Source organism: Lygodium microphyllum, chromosome 5 (assembly GCF_053477565.2).
Source record: "Lygodium microphyllum isolate KBCC chromosome 5, Lygodium_microphyllum_v1.1.10, whole genome shotgun sequence".
Lineage (NCBI taxonomy): Eukaryota > Viridiplantae > Streptophyta > Polypodiopsida > Schizaeales > Lygodiaceae > Lygodium > Lygodium microphyllum.
In genome coordinates, this window is record NC_141139.1 from 106540516 (window position 1) to 106562497 (window position 21982).

The 21982-nt window shown below is 42.2% G+C and overlaps 1 protein-coding gene across 8 annotated transcripts in view; it reads left to right on the forward strand.

Annotated features, from left to right (window-relative positions):
* Window positions 1-21982, forward strand: part of LOC148036253 (uncharacterized) — a 162882-nt gene that overhangs the window by 44157 nt on the left and 96743 nt on the right. For 2 of the 8 annotated variants that reach the window (XM_087678269.1, XM_087678273.1), the window contains exons 3-5: window positions 5454-5497; window positions 5760-5854; window positions 5950-6021. In XM_087678269.1, the coding sequence (XP_087534395.1) occupies window positions 5454-5497; window positions 5760-5854; window positions 5950-6021 (211 nt within the window). The remainder of the gene's footprint in view (window positions 1-5453; window positions 5498-5759; window positions 5855-5949; window positions 6022-21982) is intronic. The other 6 variants (XM_087678270.1, XM_087678274.1, XM_087678277.1 and 3 more) reach the window with 4 other exon arrangements.

Here is a 21982-nt window from a genome sequence, read left to right on the forward strand (position 1 = left end):
AATGAATGCTACCTTGGAAGAAGAGGCTAGGAGACGGGCTAGGGTTTTACACGTACGGGTAGTAGGATGGGAGGAGAAGAGTAGCCCACAGGAAGATGCTAAGACACTTGTTGACAAAATTGGGGCTTGAGACGTACCTATTGTTAGTGCTTGGAGAGTGGGGAAAGAGTACTCTGAGTACAAGGCTCTAATTCTTCGCTTTGGGGACATAGAGAAAAAAAAGGCCTTGCTCTCCAAGAGGAGAGTCCTCAAGGGTGAGAAGATCTATTTGGATGAGGACCTTACCCCAACACAAATAGCGCATCACAGAGAACACATGCCCAAGGTATTGGAGGCTCGCAACACATTGGTATGTTGTGAAGCATGTTTTTTGTTACTTGTAGGGTACTAGGACTCTGGGACTGCTTTATGCCAAGGGGGAAACACTGCAACTACATGCTTACAGTGATTTAGATTGGACTGGTGTTTTTGATTCACTTCACTCTACGAGTGGAAACTGTCTCTTTCTTGGCTCATTTTGCATCTCTTGGCTTAGCAAGAAAAAATCCACTATTGCCACATTATCTTGTGAAGCTGAATACAAGGTAGCTTTCACTACCACAGTTGAATGTGTATGGTTGAGACATTTGTTGGCTGATCTTGATGTATTTGTCACGGAGCCTATTCCTTTGTTTACTGATAGTCGGAGTGCTATTGTAGTGGCACAGAACCCAATGTTTCATGTACACATGAAACACATAGAGATCCACCTCTTATAAATCCAGGGAATGAAGTTGTGGAAAATCAAGCAATTCCAAATGCAGTTCAAAACCAAGTTAGGAAAGAATTTTGAAGGTCTTCTTGAAGGTCAAGAGCAACCTGAATTTTAGGATAGGTCATGGAATGAGTAGTATAAAATCATTCAGGCCACTATCACTTTCTTAGAGAGAGGCTACGTGCAGGAGATATCGGCCTTGTCTACTATCCTACCACTAGCAATGTGGCAGACATCTTCACCAAAGCTCTTCCTCGCGACAAATTTAAAGCATTTCACAATGCTTTAAATTTAATCTCTTTTGGTGGATGATCCTTGTATGCCGATCACTTTTCACTCTAGGGGGTTTGTTGGGTTTGACTCACACTCACAGAGGAGTATCGGTGATCCGCTGTAGGACACTGGGATACTTTTTACTCTCCTTATGAGAGGTGGTTTCCCCGAGTTACATTATCTTCTATTGTATATGCTTATGTTACACAGTTTGGTCACTTATCATGTTTTACACCTTTCGGGTGTGAATGCATATTAACAACTATAAGGTTTAAGGGTTGTACTTTGTACTTTCATTACACTCCTGGTAATTGCATTGGGAGTCATGCTATGTCTTCACTCTCTCTCATTCTCTATTGTCAACTGTGTACTCTTAGCTGAGAGCTTCGATCTTCACCTGTCACAATTGATAAGTGAGATGTGTCACACGATTAGTTAGAGAGCATGACTCTCTTGTGAGGTTCTCTAGTTGGATCGCTTCTTTTTAGATTTATAAACTTGATACTCAGAGATAGACTTCAAGCTATTTGGGGGACCAAGATCATTATTGGGACCATAATAGAGGAAGTATCTTAGATGTAAAGGATAGTTACATACACTCTTTAGGCATGGATTTGTCTTTTTACTAAAGGAGACATTCTTGTAGTAGTCGCCACCATGGAGAGAGAGTCTTTACCTCCTTAATGCACGAAAATAGAAGACTAGTGAGAAAGGCTTTGGATTGGTCAAATTTTATCAAGTGCTGTTCCGAGAGGATATGTTTGTTGGTCATTGTGATAATAGATGATACTTAGACTCATGTTCAATAATGTGCATAATGAATGGTTGGAGGTATTGGGTATATTAGAGGAGGCCTCTTTAAAGACTATAATGGTACCTTAGAGAGTGGGTTTGGAGATGTGAATACAATTCCTATGGGGATGTGAATTTTTGATGCTTTGCTTAGCATTTGATTTAGTTGTCAATGAAATGTGCAAATGTGAGGTGTATCTGTTGTGCAAGACCATTAAGTCACAATGTCGAGCCAAGGACCTTGAGATGTTAGTGGGTATCAAAGGCAAAAGTTGTAATAAGTTATAGTAGTCAAGTGGTACGTGGTGACGGATTTTGGCGTAGATCATTTTATTAGCTATTAATGTTAGTGGTGACATTAGGAGCTAGGCATTAATTAATTAATTAATGCTAGTTCAAGGGCTATTAAATGCCCATGATTACTTGGATGATGAATTGGCCTAGCCAATTTAATTGTTGGGTGGGAAATTATTTTTTTGAGCAAGAGTTAATAATTAAATTAATTTTAGAAGCAATATTCTGAAGATTAATATAATTGGGATGAAAATTACTGAAAAATGCAATTAGAAGGCTGTTACTTGGCAAAAAGTTCCCATGCAAGAGGGGCAAGGGCTGTTAGAGACCGGTGGAACCGTATTCCAACATTGTAGAGCTTAGCAGAGGAGAAGAGAGAGCTGTTGCTTTGATGATCAGCCTAGCCATTTGAGGTTGTTATAGATCTGCTCCTAGTTGATTAGGAGGCCATTGGAGGCTGTCAAAGAGCTGCCCCTAGCTGATCAGGACGCCATTGGAGGCTGTCACAGACAAATCTTATAGGCTGTCTACAAGCAAGTGATAGCAACCTTGGGATCCACAAGGGTAGGCAATTGGACATGGGGCTCCTTTTGATGGTGGGCTGCAGTAATCACCCATTCACAGCAGGGAAGCATTAAATTTCAGCCAATTTTGGCAATGAAACTTTGTAATTTCTTTCTCCAACTTCCTTTCTATTCTCTCAACTAATTTACAGCTTTTCTTAAGAGATCTCATCTAAATTCAGTTCCGTGTGGGTATAATGGAAGAATTTCTATTGCTAAACTCTAATTTACAGCATAAATTAGGGCTCACCAGCCACCTTGGGAAGAGAGCTAAGATTCCATGGTCTACTACTTGAAATTCAATAGCTAAAATTTGGGGATTTCAAATAATTTCAAGAGGCTAGCCAATCAACATTAAGTTTGGGCAGAATTTGTCTTCCAAGGAGCAAATTGAAGTTTAATCCCCAAGCAAACCAAGGGGCAAATTTGTTTGAAGGCTTGTTGGTTGCTATGGACTATGAGATGTATGGAAGATTGAAGGAGATGAGACTGGATCTCAATGTACTTCAATCTTTATGAATACAAGTTAAAGAAATACCACGAGGGGCATTAATTTTTTGGACCAACAAGGTGTCCATTGTCCAAGTTTAAGTGTTAAAGTGCATATTTCTAGATTCTTGTATTTTATGCTTGCTGTTATTAGGGATGAATCAAGTTATTTACCAAACTATCTGAGAAGGAAGGCTAATTTCAACAATATAGGATTAGGGAGGAGATCCAGATGAGCAAGATTTCAACTATGCTAGTTGCTAGCAAGGTATCTTGCCGACTATTATTGGTTGGCTTCTAGAGGAGATTGGATTCTATGAAATTGTGTGAAGATTTCTTGTTTCCGGTGTTGTTTTCTTTGTTGTGATCATATAAAAGATGAAAGAGAGAATTTTTGATGTTACAAGATAGATTTTCTTGCTGTAGAAATCCCTTTTCCTTGGTGTCTCTCTTGGGGCTCCAAACACTAAGATGGATTCCCGGCGGTCCCACCTTATAGAACATGTAAGATCCACATTAGCACCCCATTAAGTGATGCACTAGGAATACTGGTCTCTAAATGGTCTCATGGCCATGCTAGATCATCATCAACACTTAAAGAAAAGTGAGTCATTAATTTATTGACATAAATTTATTAAATAGAGAATGCGTAATAAGCAATCAATTTAGTGACAGAAAGATCTTGAAAGCCTTGGGGGTTGAGTTCTTATGGAGGGTTGAAGGATATTGAAAACTCCACTTGTCTAATGAACAAACAAGGAATCAATTGCAGTCAGTGTGGGAATCATGTCATCATATCATATTCTAAACTAAATCATCACATTAATTGATCTTGCTCAATCAACCTTAGCCTGCTGTTTTTACTAGTTGAACTTTGATGCCCAAGGTTGGAATTTGACTTCTGGCTCAATTGAGTTTGGATATTGATTTCCAAATTATTGGTGTATTATTTAGTCAAGTATAAGCTGAGACTGAGTTCTAGCTCAATCTAGCTAAGTGTTATTTTAGCTCAATTTCGCTTGAGCTTGAGTATTTTCTAGCTTGATTACACTAGAGCTTGGGTGTCAATTACATTCCATATGAAAAATAATCTCAATAAAGCATTTGTTCAAAAGGGGCTGGGTACATCCAGCAATGGTCCTCAACTCAAATGTGTGTTTCTTTGAAAGGATATTGATGCTGTTGTTATACAATGTACAGTTTGTTTGAACTATAATTTGATAGACCTTCCAATGAAGGGGACTATTAGGCTCCACTTTTTTATGTGACATATGCTCAAGCTATATGGACTTTGAAAGTCATTAGCTAGAGATCCCATGACAAGTAGACAGAATGAGAAAAACGAGAATGTCAGTTATTTGCTATGTTGAAATGTTATTGTTGGGCCAACTAGAGGAGGATTGTGCTTATTAGATTCTCTTTTTTTTTCTTATTTGCATTGCTGAGATATGATTGCCCATGCTGGCCTCACTGTTGATGCCTTCATGAAGCAATCTATCCTCAAGGCCCTTTTGAAGGTCCTTTGTGTTAGAAAAATTGCCACCAATGCCAATGAGGTCATTCTTGTGAAGGAGGAATTGGCAAAACATGTGTTGGGACATGGCTTTGTGGTAGGATTCTGCAGATGGTGGGCATTGGCAATGCAATTTAGCCCGAAGTGCAGATGGTTATAGGTAGTGTCAAAATAGGGCAACTGCTGGATGCGGAGAAGTGCAGGATGAAAATAGCTGCTATGATCAAAAGCCTGAAGATGAGCTAGTTTGGTTCAGGATCATGCAGTGATTGACAGGCATTCACCTTTACCTTGTAAACTTCCCAATTATGAATATAAATATGCTTTGGTCTTTACTTGTAAAGAGTTTTATCACTTGTTGAAGTTTACAACCAGTTTTAGCATACAAAGTTGGTTAATACTGTGTCCAAAATATCCTTTTATCCTTACTTGAATCCGCTAATTGCCTTGCCCATATAAATGAATTTATAAAACAAATGATTGTATAGGCTCGAAGCAGAGACCGATATTGGTCTTAATCTGAGGAATTCTGCTTGGACTGAGGGTTAGTCATCAGAATCTGTTTGATCTTATGGTCAGGATTGGCCTTCCAAATAAATCAGCCTCTGGTTTACGTTTTGAGCTACATTTTGATGCTGTTCACCTTCAATGTTTAAGTTTGAAAGTCGTGTAAACAAGCAGGAATGCAGAATTTTGTGAAATGTTTTCATTCCTATGCTTTATGCATTGCTCTTGTACACTCATGCTGTGGTTTAATGTTGTTTTTGGGTTTCAGATGTGCAGAAAGAACTTATGACCCTGCTAAGCTTGGTGGCAATGGTATGTAAAGTTCTGATTCCCTTGTTAATCAGCATGGTAATTTGTTAATTGTAGGAACGGGTACAATTTCTAGCTTTGCCAGAGGTTTCATATTCTTATTGATACATGGAAAGATACACCCTTATATTGTATATAGTAGAAGTTTGGGTATGCTTATGTTACATAATGCATATTTTTAGATTCCCTTTCACTTTTGGAGGTGCCATCACTAATCCATTAAACAGTTTGTTAGGTAACTTTCACATTTGGAATGCTTCTACAGAAAATCTGTTTTTGGATTGTGCAGTTGAATGGATGCCATTTTCTGATCACAATCCTGCTCCAATGGAAATTATGTTCTGTTTCTGTGAGCATGCGGTAATATTCATTTTGATCTTCTACACTAGTTTTTTGCTGAGATTTTGAATGGGAGGCTAAAGTTCTGACAGCTGCAGTGAACCGTTTTGAGTCAGCCTGCCACTAAAAAAGGGAAAGGGAAATCATTTGCTTTGTCCTTGTGTGATGGGGATCATACATGGCATGAGGTAAATAATATTAAGGGGAAAGGGACCGATAATGTTTTGTAGGATGGTTGATTGATTGAAGTGTAGAATGCTTTGTGTACTTTTTTTTTTCAAGAAAAGAGAACTCTATTAATAACACCTCGGAGAAAGTCCCCCTAAGGTAAATACAAAGTACGAGAAACACTGTGAAGAGTAACTAAGTACATCAAAGATACAATGGTTGTGTAAACAACCAATCTGGTGGGCTAAAGTTCCAGACCATCTGAGGGGAAGTGTGAAAGGTGTCTGAATCTCAAATCCTCAGGAAAGCCTCTCTTTTCTTCCTCATCCTCTCAGAGCTGCTCTGCAACCTCTCCCATCTCCCACAGAGAGTATGGACTATCTCTGTCCAAATCCTCGATAAAGACTCCCCAGTGGGTATATCCTGAAGATCAATGACTTGGCTACATCTCGCAGTCCATATGTACCAAGCTATAATGCTGGAAATCAGCTCCCATCTGTGACCATGTTCTTAAGTCCACTGTGTTTGTGAGTAGTCTGGGGTAGGGATCCTGCTCAGATGCTGTCCAATGATGAGAAAAGAAATGCTCCCCTAAGTGTCCTCATAGCCGCAAGCTGGACCTCTGTCTGTGACCCAAGCTGCAGCCCCCCATGTCGCCACCATGGATTCTGCTGTACCATGGAATACTATCCTAAGAGCTCTTCTCCAAATCTCTTGGGCTCTAGGATAGTCCCAGTGGCAATGTCTCTATGTCTCCTCTGGCTCGCCACATCGCACGCAAGCTAGTGTGTCCCTGCCGTATCCAAGCCAAGTGCCAACTGCTAAACTCCTATGGGCTAAAAGCCATAGAAAGAGAGATATCTTCCTGGACCTGAAGCTGTCATGTAGCCGCCTCTAAAAGTCATATAGGAACTCATCTAAGACTCCCTCTCTGCAATGAGGGATGGTTGCAGGCTCTGCTCTAATCTTGCTCATCTGTATCCTCCGTCTCAATCTAGTAGTGTAGCCAAAGAAGGGGATGTCGGATGGCCTATCAAGGAAGGGATCCCTCCACACCCACTCTCCTGGATCCCACTGAAGTTTCTGTAGAGGCCTTCTCTGGTATGCCCAATATCTCAATCCATCTGTAAGACAAGTGGTTGGGTATGGGTCTATGTGCCATTTTCTTTGAAAGTGTGCCACTACTGTGATTCTCTACCTAGAGCAGCCATTGAGTGCTGTAAGGTCAAGGTCCTCTTGCTGGAGGCGGCCATCCTCCTCGACAGTGAAAGTGAATGTCCTGTCTCTGCAAGATGCAATGACTGCTAGAAGGATATCCCCTCTAGAGAAAAGACCAATCCAAGTCTGAGAGGAAGCTGTTTCAGTTTGCCAATCTGGTGGAACCCCTTCCATCACGGCCTCAATCATAGCCCTGGCTCCCCTAAGACCATGTAATCTTTGCCTTTGGGTCTCGTGTGGTAGCTCTTGAAATGCAAACCACTCCCCCACTGATGTAGCGACATGTAAAGAGAATTTCCCCCATGATAAGTGTGTCTGCTGCCCAATGGTGTGGCCTGACTCTGATCTCAAATAATGATTAAAGAGAAGAGGCTGTCTCCTCTTCTCTTCAATAGTAGTCGGGGGGAGCTGGTGGAGCCTTGGAGATACAAATCTCCAAGCTCTAATAATGGCAGCTGCAAATTTGACCTCGAAGGTCCTCCCTAAATCTCTGGTGCTGATCTCTTGAAATATCCAGTGAATGCTGGGCTGCCATGGTCCTCCATGTATAGGTGTCAAGTCCTCTAGCCTCCCCACTTAGAAGTTTCTTCTAGGGCTTCTCTTTTGGAAGCAGACCCCTTAACAATGAGCTTGATCAATAAGGCTTTGCTTTGACTATCTGGGTCTACGATCCCCAATCCTCCTTTGGATCTAGGTTGTATGATGACACAAATCCTTATGTGAGGTGCATGAAACAACATTAAACCACATCATGAGTGTACAAGAGCAATGCATAAATCCTTATGCTGGCACAAATCCTATGGATTTTGGGTTTTTTATGCTTGGCGGATAGTTTGGAAACCACACGAGAGTTTGACTTGGGTCCCGCGTGGCACTAGTGTGAGATACTTGGGCTGCCATGTAGGCATTGATATTTCTTCAAAACAATAGCTGGCATCCTTATTACTTAGCATAAGACAAGCTACTATATTGGAGCACAAGAAGATTATCACTAGCAGGCAAGGTGGTAGTTGCAAATCTGGTTTTGTTAGCCACCATGAGGCACATAACCTCTTGATGGGCCTTCTCTTGATGGGCCTTCTCTAGGTCATGGATTGGCCAAGTGAAGTGATTCATCAAGAATTTCATTTGGTCAGGTGGAGATGGTAGTCCTATGAGGGCTAAGGTAGCTTGGGATGTTATCCTCCAGCCTAGATCGAGGGGTGGTTGGGGGGTTATTGATGCAAATAGTCAGAGTAGAGCACTGATGGTAAAGCTCATTGTGAGGGGCCTTCTTTCGGGTAAGGAGCCATGGAAGAAGCTACTTTTATAGAGCTTAGAGACCATTGTTCCTGCTCATGGAGGGCCATGGCAGCCTAGCACACAGTGGCTATTTCAGCATATCCAAGCTACAAGGCTTGGGAACATTTTTGAGGTTAGATTTTGCTGCATCTATTAGATGGGCATGGAGATCAGTATCTACAGGTTTTCCTCAGATGGATGCAGCAAGTGTTGAAGAGAAGCTGAGGCAGACACTTGTTTTTAATTAGCTACTCAAGACAAAGAGAGGTCACATCATTGAGTAGAGGACCCTCCTATCTTGGGGTTGGTTCTCGGCACAGGTAGCTTCTGTGATGGGGGGTGGTTTGCCTTTCAAGAGCTGCCGACCTAGATACAAAGAGACTTTGAGGTATCAGGGGGGTTAGAGTCATAATGGAGAGCATCAAGGGTGGTACCCCTTGAATGGAGAAATGACACAGTGATAGATTAGACATGAATAGGGCTCTTTACTAGAGGAGAGATCCTTCTTGCAGTGGTAGCCACCAGTGGAGAGAGTGTGTTTATTTTTTGAGTAGAGATGGATGGCAAACTTACGGGAGAGGATTTGGATCAGTTAGAGTTCACAGGATACTCTCGACAAAGGATTAGAGTTGTGGCTCATTTTGATAGGAATTGGTACTTAGACCCAAACTGAAACGTCCCCCTAGGATCCAACGTACACACAAGACACGACACAAGCCCACCAACTCACCATAAAAGGGATTGGGCATCATACTCACCTCCCGCCATAGAGCCAAATGGGCTCACCCCCGAGCCTGGTAGCTAGCAGCACTCTGGGCCACGACTACAACCCAAGGGTTGGCGTTCCATACCACTAGTCCACACCATCCTAGTGTATGGATGCGTTGGCCTATGAGGCAAGAGTCTAAGAGTAGTGATCACACAATCCATGTGTACAATAGGGCCTTGAGCCCTATTTATAGGACTTGGCTGCCCTAATCCCAAGGCGCCCTTAGTGCATTTGCACTAAGTCACCTCATGACCACTGTGACTAGTGCTACTAGTGCCCATCCGAATGTCCAGGAACATAACATAAACCCTTAGACTTGTATGAAAGATGGATGGAGACATTGGGCATATAGGACGAGGCTGTTACAGAGACTTTAGTGGGATCTTGGGGAGTGGGTTTGGAGACATCCATTTGTAGAAATGCCTCACGATGTCCCCTTCTTTGGCTATACCACTAGGTTGGCGAGGAGAATATAGATGAGTCAGACCAAAGTGCTGCTAGCTAGAGTTGAGCACTGGACTATCCATGGTATATCACAACCTTTCTTGGTAGACTTCTGGAGGGGATTGGAGGACAAATTTAGACCAAGAAAGATTTCACTCTTTCTTTGGTTACTAGCACATAGGAATTTAGTAGTTGGTATATGGCTTGGCTATAGTAGAGACCCTATTCCTTGCAGTAGATGTGGGGAGCATGAGGAGACTAAGAGGCATTGCTTATGGGATCGCCCATGGGATTAGGAGGTCTAGACGAGAGCCCTCAGGATGGTGTTTCATGGCAGTACAAATTCTATGATTGCTACATGGGGGACAGTTGTTGCAGCGGTCATTGACAGAGGCCCAACTTGTGGGTACGAGGATGTATAGGGTGTCAGGCTTATCTCATCTTGGGCAGCTTGTGAGCATGACTTTCATGCTAGATTTCTCACAGATAATATGGACTTAGGGGCACTGTCACAGATGGGAGCTCATAGCTAGCATTATTGCTATGTGCATATAGACAACTAGATGTAGTTAGGCTATTGATTTTTTGGACATATCTACTGCAGAGACTCTCGAAGATATGGACAAGGATTGTGCATACTCTTCGTGGGAGATGGGAGAGAATATAGAGGAGCTCATAGACTATGAGGAAGAGGAGAGATGCTTTTCTCAGGACTTGGGATTCTGGCAGCTTTTTCCTCTTCCAGACCCACATAGTTTGTGGCATTCTAGACCTTTCGACTGGCTATTCTCTCAAGCTTTGTAATGGACCTCCCCTTCTTATATAATTCTTGATATGGAAGCCCCTTAGAGGGCTGCTTTGTACTAGGTTTTTAGCCTTAGGACACTTTGTTCTAAGGTGTGTTAATAGAATTTACTTTTCTTTGAAAAAAAAAAAGGCAGCTTGAGCCTTGATTGATCTTGCTACTGATCTTCATGAAGTTAGTGACATGGAATGTTTGTGGTGTTTGTTCTTGTAGCAAACATCATGCTATGTGGCGAAACTTGCATTCTAATGGATGGGATGTTTTGTGTGCAACTGAACATTAAATCCATAAGGAAGCTAGACAGATACTGCATTGTCATGGTTTCAAGCTCTTTTATGCCAGAGTTCTTGTCAGAAGTCATTCGGGAGTATTACTCTTTCATTTGGCACAACATTTGGACGCTTGGAGTCGTTTGGATCGCACGTATGTTATGCATGATGATTCCTTCTTGTTAAGATTTTGCAGCGCTATGTCCTTTTTGATTATTTCCCAGTGGTGTTTGAGATGCTTAGACACCGTATTTACCCTTTTTGGTGTTTTTTGAGCAAGCTGCCATTGCGTTGTAATTCCTTTTCGGCATGACGTATTTGATGGCTATATGAGACAGTTATTGAATCACTTCTCACTCGATCTAGCATGGAATGGGGCTGCCTTTTTTGATTTGTTAGTCTCTTATGTGCAAACAGTTGCTTGGTAATATGGCATCTATCATGCTATGCTTCATAGACAAAGATTGAATGTTGCGGAACAACTTCTAGCGCTAGTGCATTCTTTGTTGATGGACTCACTAGATGATCCTCTCTTGCTCTTTGCCTTTGCTTGTTTGTTAGAGCTTACGCATAGTTATCCGGCTAGATCTTATCAGCAGGCTGAGATTGTTGTGTTATCAGAGGGGCTATAGGATAACAATTGCCAATCTCATAAAATTTATCGTAGTTTGCATGCCTCTTTTGTGTGGGAGAATGTGGTGAGACTGCAAAACTCTACCAGTGAAATCATTTCAGATCCCCAAGCTATTGTGCACATGTGTAGGGATTATTTTATGGATTTTCTTGGGTTGCAGTCCCTTGCTTCAGACAGGCTCTTGTCTCCTTGCTCTATGCTCTATGAATTGGTTCAAAATGAAGTTTTGCCACAGAAATTTGATGTGGACATATTAGAGATTAGAATGATTGAATTTTTTTGCATTTACCTAAGGATAAGAGTCATGGGTGGGGTGGTCTAACCTATGAGCTTTGACATATGAAACTTAGTTGGATGAGCTTTTGTCTATGCCAGTAGGCTTGGATAATAGGAATTATGCCAGCTTCTTGGAAAGAGGGTATCATAAAGTAGCTTCTAAAAGTGTCATCCCTTCTGTTCTAGAGTATTGGAGACCCATTTCCTTGATGGGCACCATGCATAAGATTTTTGCAAAAGTCTTGACTAATAGATTGCATGAATGTCTTCTTGATATTAAGCATCTTGCTCAATATGACTTTATCAAAGGGAGAAATTTTTGCATAACATCTTTAATGTCCAGATGGGGATAGACTATGCATACTACACCAATCAGCAAGTGATGGTGATTCAATTGGATTTGGAAAAGGCATTTGACCATTTAGAATGGTAATTTTTGGAATAATTGATGCAAGAGATGGGATTTGGTCCTAGAATGTCTTGTTTGATTATTCTATCAGCCTAGGTTCCTCTTCCAAAGTTTTGCTTAACTGTGGTGTTATGGAGCCTTTTGCTCTTCGCCGATTTGTTAAACAAGGCTGCCCATCAAGCCCTTTGTTCTTCGCTTTGGCCACTCATCCCATTTTGATGATGTTGTCATGCTTGGTGGGTTGGCCAGGGAAGATGGTGACTAAGGGCACAATTTTCAGGCAAGTGGGCTATCTGTTGGGTGGATAATATTTTGACCAAGAAGTTGCTTGACTGTATTTCTATGTGTTGCAGACAAGTTTGTGTACTGGAAATCAAAAGCATGGCTTTTCCATGTGTGCTTGAAAGTGGCTAACCATCATGATACCAATGATTTCATATTAGTTGCTGTTACTTCCTTGGTTGAAGTCTAGTATTTGGGAGCTCACTCAGTCCATTTGGTTCATGCTTTGGGAGATATATGATTGGGCATCTCTTGGATCTCCTGGAATCATGTTTGTACTCCAAAAATAATGGGTGGTGGAGCTATTTTAGAGGTGGAGACAATGGTCTTTGTATGGTTTGGTCTTCCCAAGGTTTACTGTGAGGCCTTTGTCTCTACTATAGAAGATGCACAAAGCATCTAGTTGGCGCTGCAATCCCTTTGGTGAACCTGAGATAAGAACAATGCCATGTGCATACAATAATATTGGTATCAACACCCTTGCTAGGCTGCTCATATGTGCATCATCATGACCAGCAGTCTCTTCATATGTTCCCAGCCATCATAATGCTGTGCTTCAGGTCCGTTACAGTCCATGAGAGGTGCCCGTCTAGTATGATAAAGGCTTGGGCCCCAAATGGCTGCTCCATAGAGTAGTGTGGCCATAATTAAAGTGACAAAGAGCCACAATTTGGTATGGGGCTCCTGGAACTATATGTTTGCACACTGTCTCTCTAGAGTGCCCAAAGCTACATATGTGCGTGCAAGCATAGCCTCTAAAGTCTCCTTCCATGAAAACTGTGGCCCTTGAAAGTGACCCCAAGGTATAAATATTGTCTAACCATTTCCACAAACTGATTGTCATATGTGAAGTGATACTCTGAGCGTGTCACCCAAGCTGTTGAGGTGTTAAAGACCATAATTTTAGTCTTTCCAAGATTAACCTTGAGGCTTTTCTCTTCACAAAACACATGCAATGCATCTAGATGTCGCTGTAGCCCCTCAAGTGAATTTGAGATGAGCACAATATCATCTGCATATAATAAAATTAATATCAATACCCCAGCCAAGCTGGCTCCCATACCACCCTATCTTCGCATGTAAATCTGAAATCTCATCAATGTACAATCTAAACAACAATGGAGAGAGCGGACAACCTTACTTTACACGAACCGTGCTAGACAGTGAGCCTGTTGTGCCTCCAGGCACTTGTACTCTACTTGTCATTGTCTCATGCAATGTATAAATACACCACTGCATATCCAGTGGGACCCCAATGGTTCGCAACCTCTACATGAGTCTTACGCGTGGTACTGCATCAAAAGCTTTGTGGAAATCCATGAAAAAAACAATAGATTTTTTGCAATTGTGATTGTCCCTCCTCAATCAAGGCCCTCAACGTGAATATATGGGCTAATGTATTGTATCCTTGGTAGAAGCTAGCTTGTCTTGCAGACCATATCTCCTTTGTTTCAGCCCACCAACTCAACTCATGCTCCACAATAGAGGCATATATCTTCGCTAGCATATGGCCAATGATAATAGTGCGGTAGTTGTTAGTGACCAATGGATCTCCGCTCCTAAAAATCTGCACTATTGTGTGGTCACAGCAACTTGCTGGAAACCACCCCTCACACACAGCTCTATTGAAGATATTTGACAAAGGGCCAATGCATAACATGCATGTGAAAAATGTTCTGCCACAAGGCCATCTTGATCATGTGCTCCCCCATTCTTTAACCTCCAAATGGCATATCTCACCATTTTTTCTATAAAGAATCCACATTGTGTTGGCCTAGAGTTTGATGGATAGGGGATTTGCTCCTATGATGGAACATCATACAATGCTTTAGCATGTTCGTGCCATACCGTAGGTGATGTCAATTGAATTGGGGATTGTCTACCATGAAATTTCCTCCATGCCTTCTTGCTGTCCTTGCTGAAAAGAAGTTGATACTCTCAGACTCTAGTTTTGCTAGATAATCCCTTTTCTTTTTCCATGCAAGACAACGGAAGACATTTTGTGCATGCTTGTGTGTGCATGTCCCTAGTGTAATATCCCTCTGTAGGCAGGTCCTAGTCTGTTTGCACTCATCATCATACCAAGCTTTTTGAGGGGCAGTGCATCTGCGTGGTGCAATAGAGCCCATCTTACATGGGAATGCCTCTGTAGCTTTTGTATGTAAAACCTTCACTAGAGCTTTAGTGACATCCTCTAGTAGTTCATGCTGGTCTAGCTGGCTTAACCCATCTTGTACTACATCACTATAGATATGCAAAGTTTGCTCTAGAAACTCAGTGTGTGGGAATGTGTGTACTTCTGTGCATGTTTCTTGTATTTGACCACATGGTAGGGTAAATTTTAGGATTGCATGGTCGGCTGCTAGATCGATCAGCTTGTTAGATATTTCAAAATGCTTAATTTTTGGAATTAATGCTGGCGAGCCCATTACATAGTCCACAATGCTAGCTCCCTTTTTGATCTTCCAACAAGTGGAAGCATCTGCTCCTGGCCATCTCAATAAGCCATTGAATATAGGTAATCTGTGAGCACTTTCCAATGCTAGCAAATGGGATCCATATGTTGTCATATCCTTATCTTGAGATGTCCTCTCAAGCCCTAGTTCGTCCAATGCCAACTCCTTTAACATCTCATGTTTAGTATTATTAAAGGTTGACTGCTCACTTCTTGTTAGAGCATTAAAGTCTCACATTAGTAGTATGTCCCCAATCCTTGCATACCTCATAATGTCCTCATGTAGTACTTCAAATGGCGATCCCTTCCTAGGGGCAAATGTGGAATAGGCAGGTGGGAAGTAACATATTGCAACATATAGATCCTTGGGGCATCCTATCCTTAGCCTTACCCACATATATCTAGCATACATATCTCCTGACACCACATGAATCATGTCTAAAAGGTCAATATGGCCTATGAGACTAGAGCAATACATACAGTGATGGTGTGTTCCTCATCTGGAATGAGAAAAGATGAAAAACATGCCTATAAGACTAAAAAGTGAAAGTATCCTATAAAAAGAAAACATGATGATCTAAAAGTAAAAGTAAAAAACGGAAACTCTCCATCAATGAGATGTTTGCCTTCTAAGGAGATGTATCTTTGTATGGCTGTGGCGTCTTTGCATGTGTCTCTTGTGGCGGTCAATGATGGCTCTAATTTGTCTATGGTGTGGATGTCTAGGTCTTCATCCAAGTGGACGTGGGCGCCTAGACCGGTTGAGTGCCAGTGCTCTATCCAAAGGGACACCTATAGAAGATGAGGTCCAATGATGACGTACTCCTATAGGTTGTAGCAGTAGTAGTGGTATGTGCCGTACTTGGTTGTGTAGTAGTAAAAAAGTCAGTGACTGCTCTTTGTGTATGTGAGCCTAGCTGTGGAGGCCTCCTACTCCATAGAATAGTTGCTTTGTGCTTCTAAATCTCCAAGAGGAAGAAACCCAAGGATCTCTAATCCTCAAAATGCATGATTCGTCTCAAGGATCCAAAACCCTCTTGAAACAGACAGTGGTATCTATCTTGTATATCATAATATATTGTGCATTGTTAGATGTAGTGTTCCTTTGTGTTTGGCACTTTGTCGCATAGTAGGCATATGCGTTCCTCTATCTATATTCCCTCCCATCTGCCTGTCTCAATCCTCAGGTGGTGGGATGAGGTGCAGATCTAACCAATAAATGTGCGCAATCCATGAGGCAGTTGTGCATCCAAGTAATTGGGTCGGGTGATGAAACCATCCTCAGATACTTGAAGGAAGTGGGTTTGGTGGTGTGCCATCCTCGTGCCATGAGGGAAGGGGGGTCGGATGCAAGTCTTCTCCGTATCTAACCTCAGTATGTTTGATTTGATCACATGGTTCAGGTGTAGGGCAATCCAAGCCATAGCCAAAGGGGGGTAGTTTGTCAATGTGCAGCCCATGTAAACTTTTCCATGTACTCATCTGAGCATAACAACAATGATTGTCATCATTTGTTGCTAGTTGTCTAGAAGAGGGTAGGGCTTGCTGTGGGTATCTATCTTGGGGAGCTCCCATAGTCTATGTATGAAAGTCACTGCTTGGACCAAGGCCTCAACCACCATGGGTGATGCTCCCAATTCAGCTCTGATAATCTCGTGTGGATTGAGCTCTTCGCTTGTATCATATGTGAGATCATCATGACGAGTGGTCTTTCCATATGCTCCCGCCTATCATAGTATTCCTTCTTTGGTCCATCTTGGTCTCCCAAAGGCCATCTCCTTGTGTGGAAGAGACTCGGACCCCAAATATCTGCCCCATATCGGAGTGTGGGTGTAACCAGGGTGTCAAAAAGCCACTTTGGTGCACGGTTTATGAAACTGTATGTGAGCACATTGCCTCTCTAATGCACCTAGGGATGCATATGCTTTTGTCAAATGAGCCTCTAATGTCTCTCTCCAAGAGAATTGTGGTCCCTTCAATGTGACCCCCAAATAAGCATATTGTGTGATTATCTCCACTGGCTCTCCATCGAAAGTAAATTGGTGCTCAACTCTCATCACCCAAGCGGCTGAAGTGTTGAATATCAGGTGAGTTAGATATAAGTACAATATTGTCGGCATAAAGCAGTAATGGTATCAACATTCCAGCTAGGTTGGCTTTGGCCCCCCTTGTTCTGTCCACATATTCTGAAATTTCATCTATATACAACCCAAATAGTGTCGGTGAAAGTGGGCAGCCTTGTTTCCTCCCAATGGTGCTATTGACTATATTTGAGATGCCCTCAGGTGTCCATACTCTACCTAATGCTGTCTCATACAAGGCATAGATACTCCACTATATCTCTACGGGCACATCAATGTCTTGCATTCTTATCATGCACGTGGCATTGTGTCAAAGGCCTTGTGAAAATCCACAAAACAACAATAGATCTTTTTCTTGAACGTCTTGCCTTCTTTAATGATTGCCCTCAAAGGTTAGTGAGAGAGAAAAGAACGAAAGAAAGAGTATATTAATGCCTCTAAAAGGCCAATGTGGCCTATGAGATCAAAGCAATACATACAATGATGGTGTGTTTCTCATTTGGAATGAGAAAAGATGAAAAACATGCCTATAAGATTGAAAAGTGAAGTAGTGTCTTGTAAAAAGAAAACATGTCACTGATCTAAAAGTGAAAGTAGAAAAGGGAAACTCTCCATCAATGAGATGTTTGTCCTCTAAGGAGATGTATCTCTGCATGGCTGAGGTGTCTTGGCATCTGTCTCTTGTGGCATTCAATGATGGCTCTAATTTGTTTGTGGTGTGGATGTCTAGTCCTTCGTCCGGGTGGATGTAGGTGTCTAGACCGGCTAAGTGCCACTACTCTATTGAAAGGGACACCTACAGAAGATGAGGTCCAATGATGATGTACTTTTGTACGTTGTATGGCAATAGTAGTGGTATGTTCCATACTCAGTCATGTAGTGGTGAAAAAGTCAGTGACCCCTCTTTGTCTATGTGAGCCAAACTGTGGGGGCCTCACTACTCCGTAGAATAGTTACTTTGTGCCTTTGGAGCTCCTAGAGGAAGAAACCCAAGCATCTCTCATCCTCAAACTGCATGATTCGTCTCAAGGGTCCAAAACCCTCTCATAACAGACAATAGTATTTGCCTTATATATCATAGTATACTGTGCATCGGCAGATCTAGTATTCCTCTGTCTCTAGCTCTCTGTCGCATAGTGGGCATATGCGTTCCTCTATCCGTATGCCCTCCCATCTGTGTGTCTCAATCCTTAGGTGGTGAGATGAAGTGTAGATGTAACCAATTACTCTGTGCAATCCATGAGGTAGTTGTGTATCCGTGTAACTGGGTTAGGTGATGAAGCCATCCTTAGATACTTGAAGGAAGTGGATCTAGTAGTGTGCTATCCTTGTGCCATGGGGGGAGGGGCAGATCCAAGTCTTCTCCATATCTAACCTCAGTATGTCTGCTCTGATCACATGGTCCAACTCTGATTGGCTTAGGTCAAGTGTAGGGCAATCCAGGCTATAGTCAAAGGGGGGTAGTTTGTCAATCTGTGGCCCATGTAAACTCATCCATGTACTCATCTGAGCATATCGACAATGTTTGTTACCATTTGTTGCTAGCTGTCTAGAGCCGTGGGTATCTGTCTTGGGGAAGCTCCCATAGTCTATGTATGAAAGTCACTGCGTGGAACAAGGCCTCAACCACCATGGGTGATGATCCCAACTTAGCTCAGATAATCTCGTGGGGTTGAGCTCTTTGTTTATATTATATGTGAGATCATCATGACCTGTGGTCTTTTGATATGCTCCTACCCATCATAGTATTCCTTCTTTGGTTCATCATGGTCTTCTAAAGGCCATCTCCTTGTGTGGAAAAGACTCGGACCCCAAATAGCTGCCCAATATAGGAGTGTGGGTGTAACCAGGGTGTCGAAAAGCCCCATTTTGGTACGCCTTTCACGAAACTGTATGTCAAAGATCGTGGCCAAGAGCCTATGCCACTCCCCTAAACCTCAGGACCAGCAAATTGCAAAATTTTCACCAAAAAAAAGTGAGGAATGCCATATGGAAACTAAAAATTTGGGAAAGCCCAAGATCATGATGGTTTAGTAACAGAACACTTCACACATGCTTGTGATATTTTGGCACCAGTGCTGGCTCACATCTTTAATAGGGTAGTCTGTGAGGGATTTCCAACTAGTTGGTCAGACCATACTATTGTGCGGCTCTCTAAGAGTGGAGACCCCACGCTGCTTAGTAACTATCGAACTATCATGATTGGCTAAATATATATGGCTCTATTGTGAAACAAGCATTGAGTGAATGGGCTGAGATGCATGGCCTGAGATCAAAAAGCGAGGCTGGCTTCAAGAGGGGATATACAACTCTAGATCATATCTTTACGTTGAGGGCAATCATCGAACAAGGCAAGGCATTCAAGAAAAATATCTACTACTGTTTTGTGGACCTTCACAGGCCTTTGACATAGTGCCACATGCTAGACTCATGAGAAGAATGCAAGACATTGATGTGCCTGTAGAGATATAGTGGAGTATCTATGCGTTCTATGAGACACTGACAGGCAGAGTATAGCAAAACCTGAGGGCATCTCAGATACATTCAATAACACAATTGGGGTGAAACAAGGCTGCTCACTTTTACTGACACTATTTGGGCTGTGCATAGATGAAATTTCAGAATATGTGGACAGAACTGGTGGCATAGCTGGAGTGCTGATACCATTACTGCTTTATGCAAATGATATTGTACTAACATTTGACTCACTTGAGGGACTAAATAGACATGGATGCATTATCAGTTTTTTGCAGACATAGAGACCTTAAGGTGAACCTTGGGAAAACTAAAGTTATGGTATTTAACACTTTAGCTGCTTGGATGACGAGAGGTGAGCACCAGTTTACTTTCGATGGAGAGCTAGTGGAGATGGTTAGGCAATATGTTTATTTGGGGGTCACATTGAAGGGATCACAGTTCTCTTGGAGAGAGACATCGCATGCTCGTTTGGCAAAAGCGTGCACTAATTGTTTTTTGAACTATGCACCAAATTGTGGCTTTTTGACACCTTGGTTACACCCACACTCCTATATGCAATATCTCTATATGTCACCAAATTGTGGCAGTCCACAATTTGGTGCGTGGTCCACAGTTTGGTGCATGGATGACGAAACTGTATCTCACCAAATCTCTCTATTTTGGACTGATTTGACTAATCCCAGTTCATCTAATGCAATATCTCTCAACACCTCATTGCTAATGTCAAAGAAAGCAGATTGGTTGCTTCTTGTGCATGCATTAAAGTTTCCTGCTAGTAAAACATCCCTAATGCTCATAAATCTCATTATGTCCTCATATAGTGGTGTATATGGGGATGCCTCTTTAAGGGCAAACTTAGAGTATGTAGGGGAAAGTAGCATATGGCAATATATATATCTCAAGTTCTATTTGTATGTAACCTGATCCACATGTATCTTACCTTGCATCTCTATGTACCACTTTTGGACTCTATCTCGGAGCTCTTCTCTAAAAAGAATTGCCACACCTCTTGATCCCCTCATCCCTCCAGGCTTCCTAGGCTGAGGGTGATATGTACTTTCCCATATATATCCATGTACATCAGGTAGACGGCTGTCTTTACACTGGTGTGTCTCAGTATACATAACAATGTCTATCCCTTTGAAAGTAACCTCAAAATAACCTACATTTGTCTTAAGGGAGCCATTGCAATTCCATAGTTAAAACTTTAGGGTCTCATAGGATGCGCAACTTCATGCTTCCTTTTCCCTGTAATGATGGCTCTTCCATCTCTATAGACAACCCATTTACTTGCTTTTCGTGCCTCTAGAACATGTGGCATGTTTTCCTTCCTTTGGGCTATCTGGGCTTTGGTAAGGTCCTCATCTAGGTAGATCTTTTCTCCTTTGCGAGCAATCCTCTTGGAGAGGAAGGCTCTCTTCTTTTCCAAGTCTCCAAACTTTAGGATGAGGACTTTTGTTTTTGTGTTGTCTTTCCTGACTTGCTAGGGCCCAATGATGGGTACATGTGTAGCCCCAATTTTGGTGGCAAGAGCTATAGCATCTTTTATTGGGGAGCTTTTATCATCTAGTCCAACCCCTCTTATGTGGAGTGCACGTGCCTCTCTTTTTGCCTCTTCTTCCAAGGTGGCATTCATAACTTTCACTTTGCTGCCATGCATTCCTTTGTTCTTTTTTGTCGCATCTATCCATTTTGCACTTTCTTTGATAGCATTGTCAACATTCTCCATTTTCTTTTGGGTGCCTTAGTTTTGTATCTCGGGTTCTAAGGTGGTCCCGTGTGGTGGGGTTGTTAGTCGAACTAGGAAGGGCTCCGTGGTGGAGAGGAGTCGATGCTCTATAGAACTCTATGAGTGCATGCTAGTATGTGGCTTCGTGTCTTTGCTGCAGGGTCTGTAAGAGATGCTCTTTGTGGCAGTGTAGCTCTAGCAAAAAGAGTGCGAGACATCTCTGATCTTGGAAATCCATAACCCTGGACTGTGGCCCAAATCCCTCTCTCAACAAGCAATGGAAGTGTCCTCGGATCTAGTAGTACATTGGGCATCTACATAAGTAGTGCTCCTCTGTCTTTGGCTCAAGTTAACAAAGTTGGTAAATCCTATCCTACGGAGGGAGGGAGTGTTGAGCTTAAACACACTTTACAGCTGATTAGCATTTTTAAACAGCCCCAAAACACGCTTAATTAATGAAAAATGAAATTTTGGAGGGTGGTTCAAGAGAGTTTCAGTGGTCTCCCAAAACCGTAATTTTTTGGGGCACCCTTCAACATCTATAAATAGATCAGCTGCCTACCCTTTTATGCAGGTCTACCATATAGATTTCAGCCATTAGCCGCCTACCATTTATTGTTCAGCCATCACCAACTGCAACCCATCGCTATCGAGCCCTAGGCGACTTGTTTTCAGCCATTGCCTTATTGTTTGGAGGTCCCCATCTGCTATGTCATCATAGTACCTAATAAGCTTGTGTTTTCAGCATTTGGTGCTTGGGCATTCTGTGCACTCCTACACTCATTCACAGCATTCATTCATTTCAGAGTTTCTTCTCTTAGTGTTTGTCTTTGTGTTTTGAGTTTTGAGTT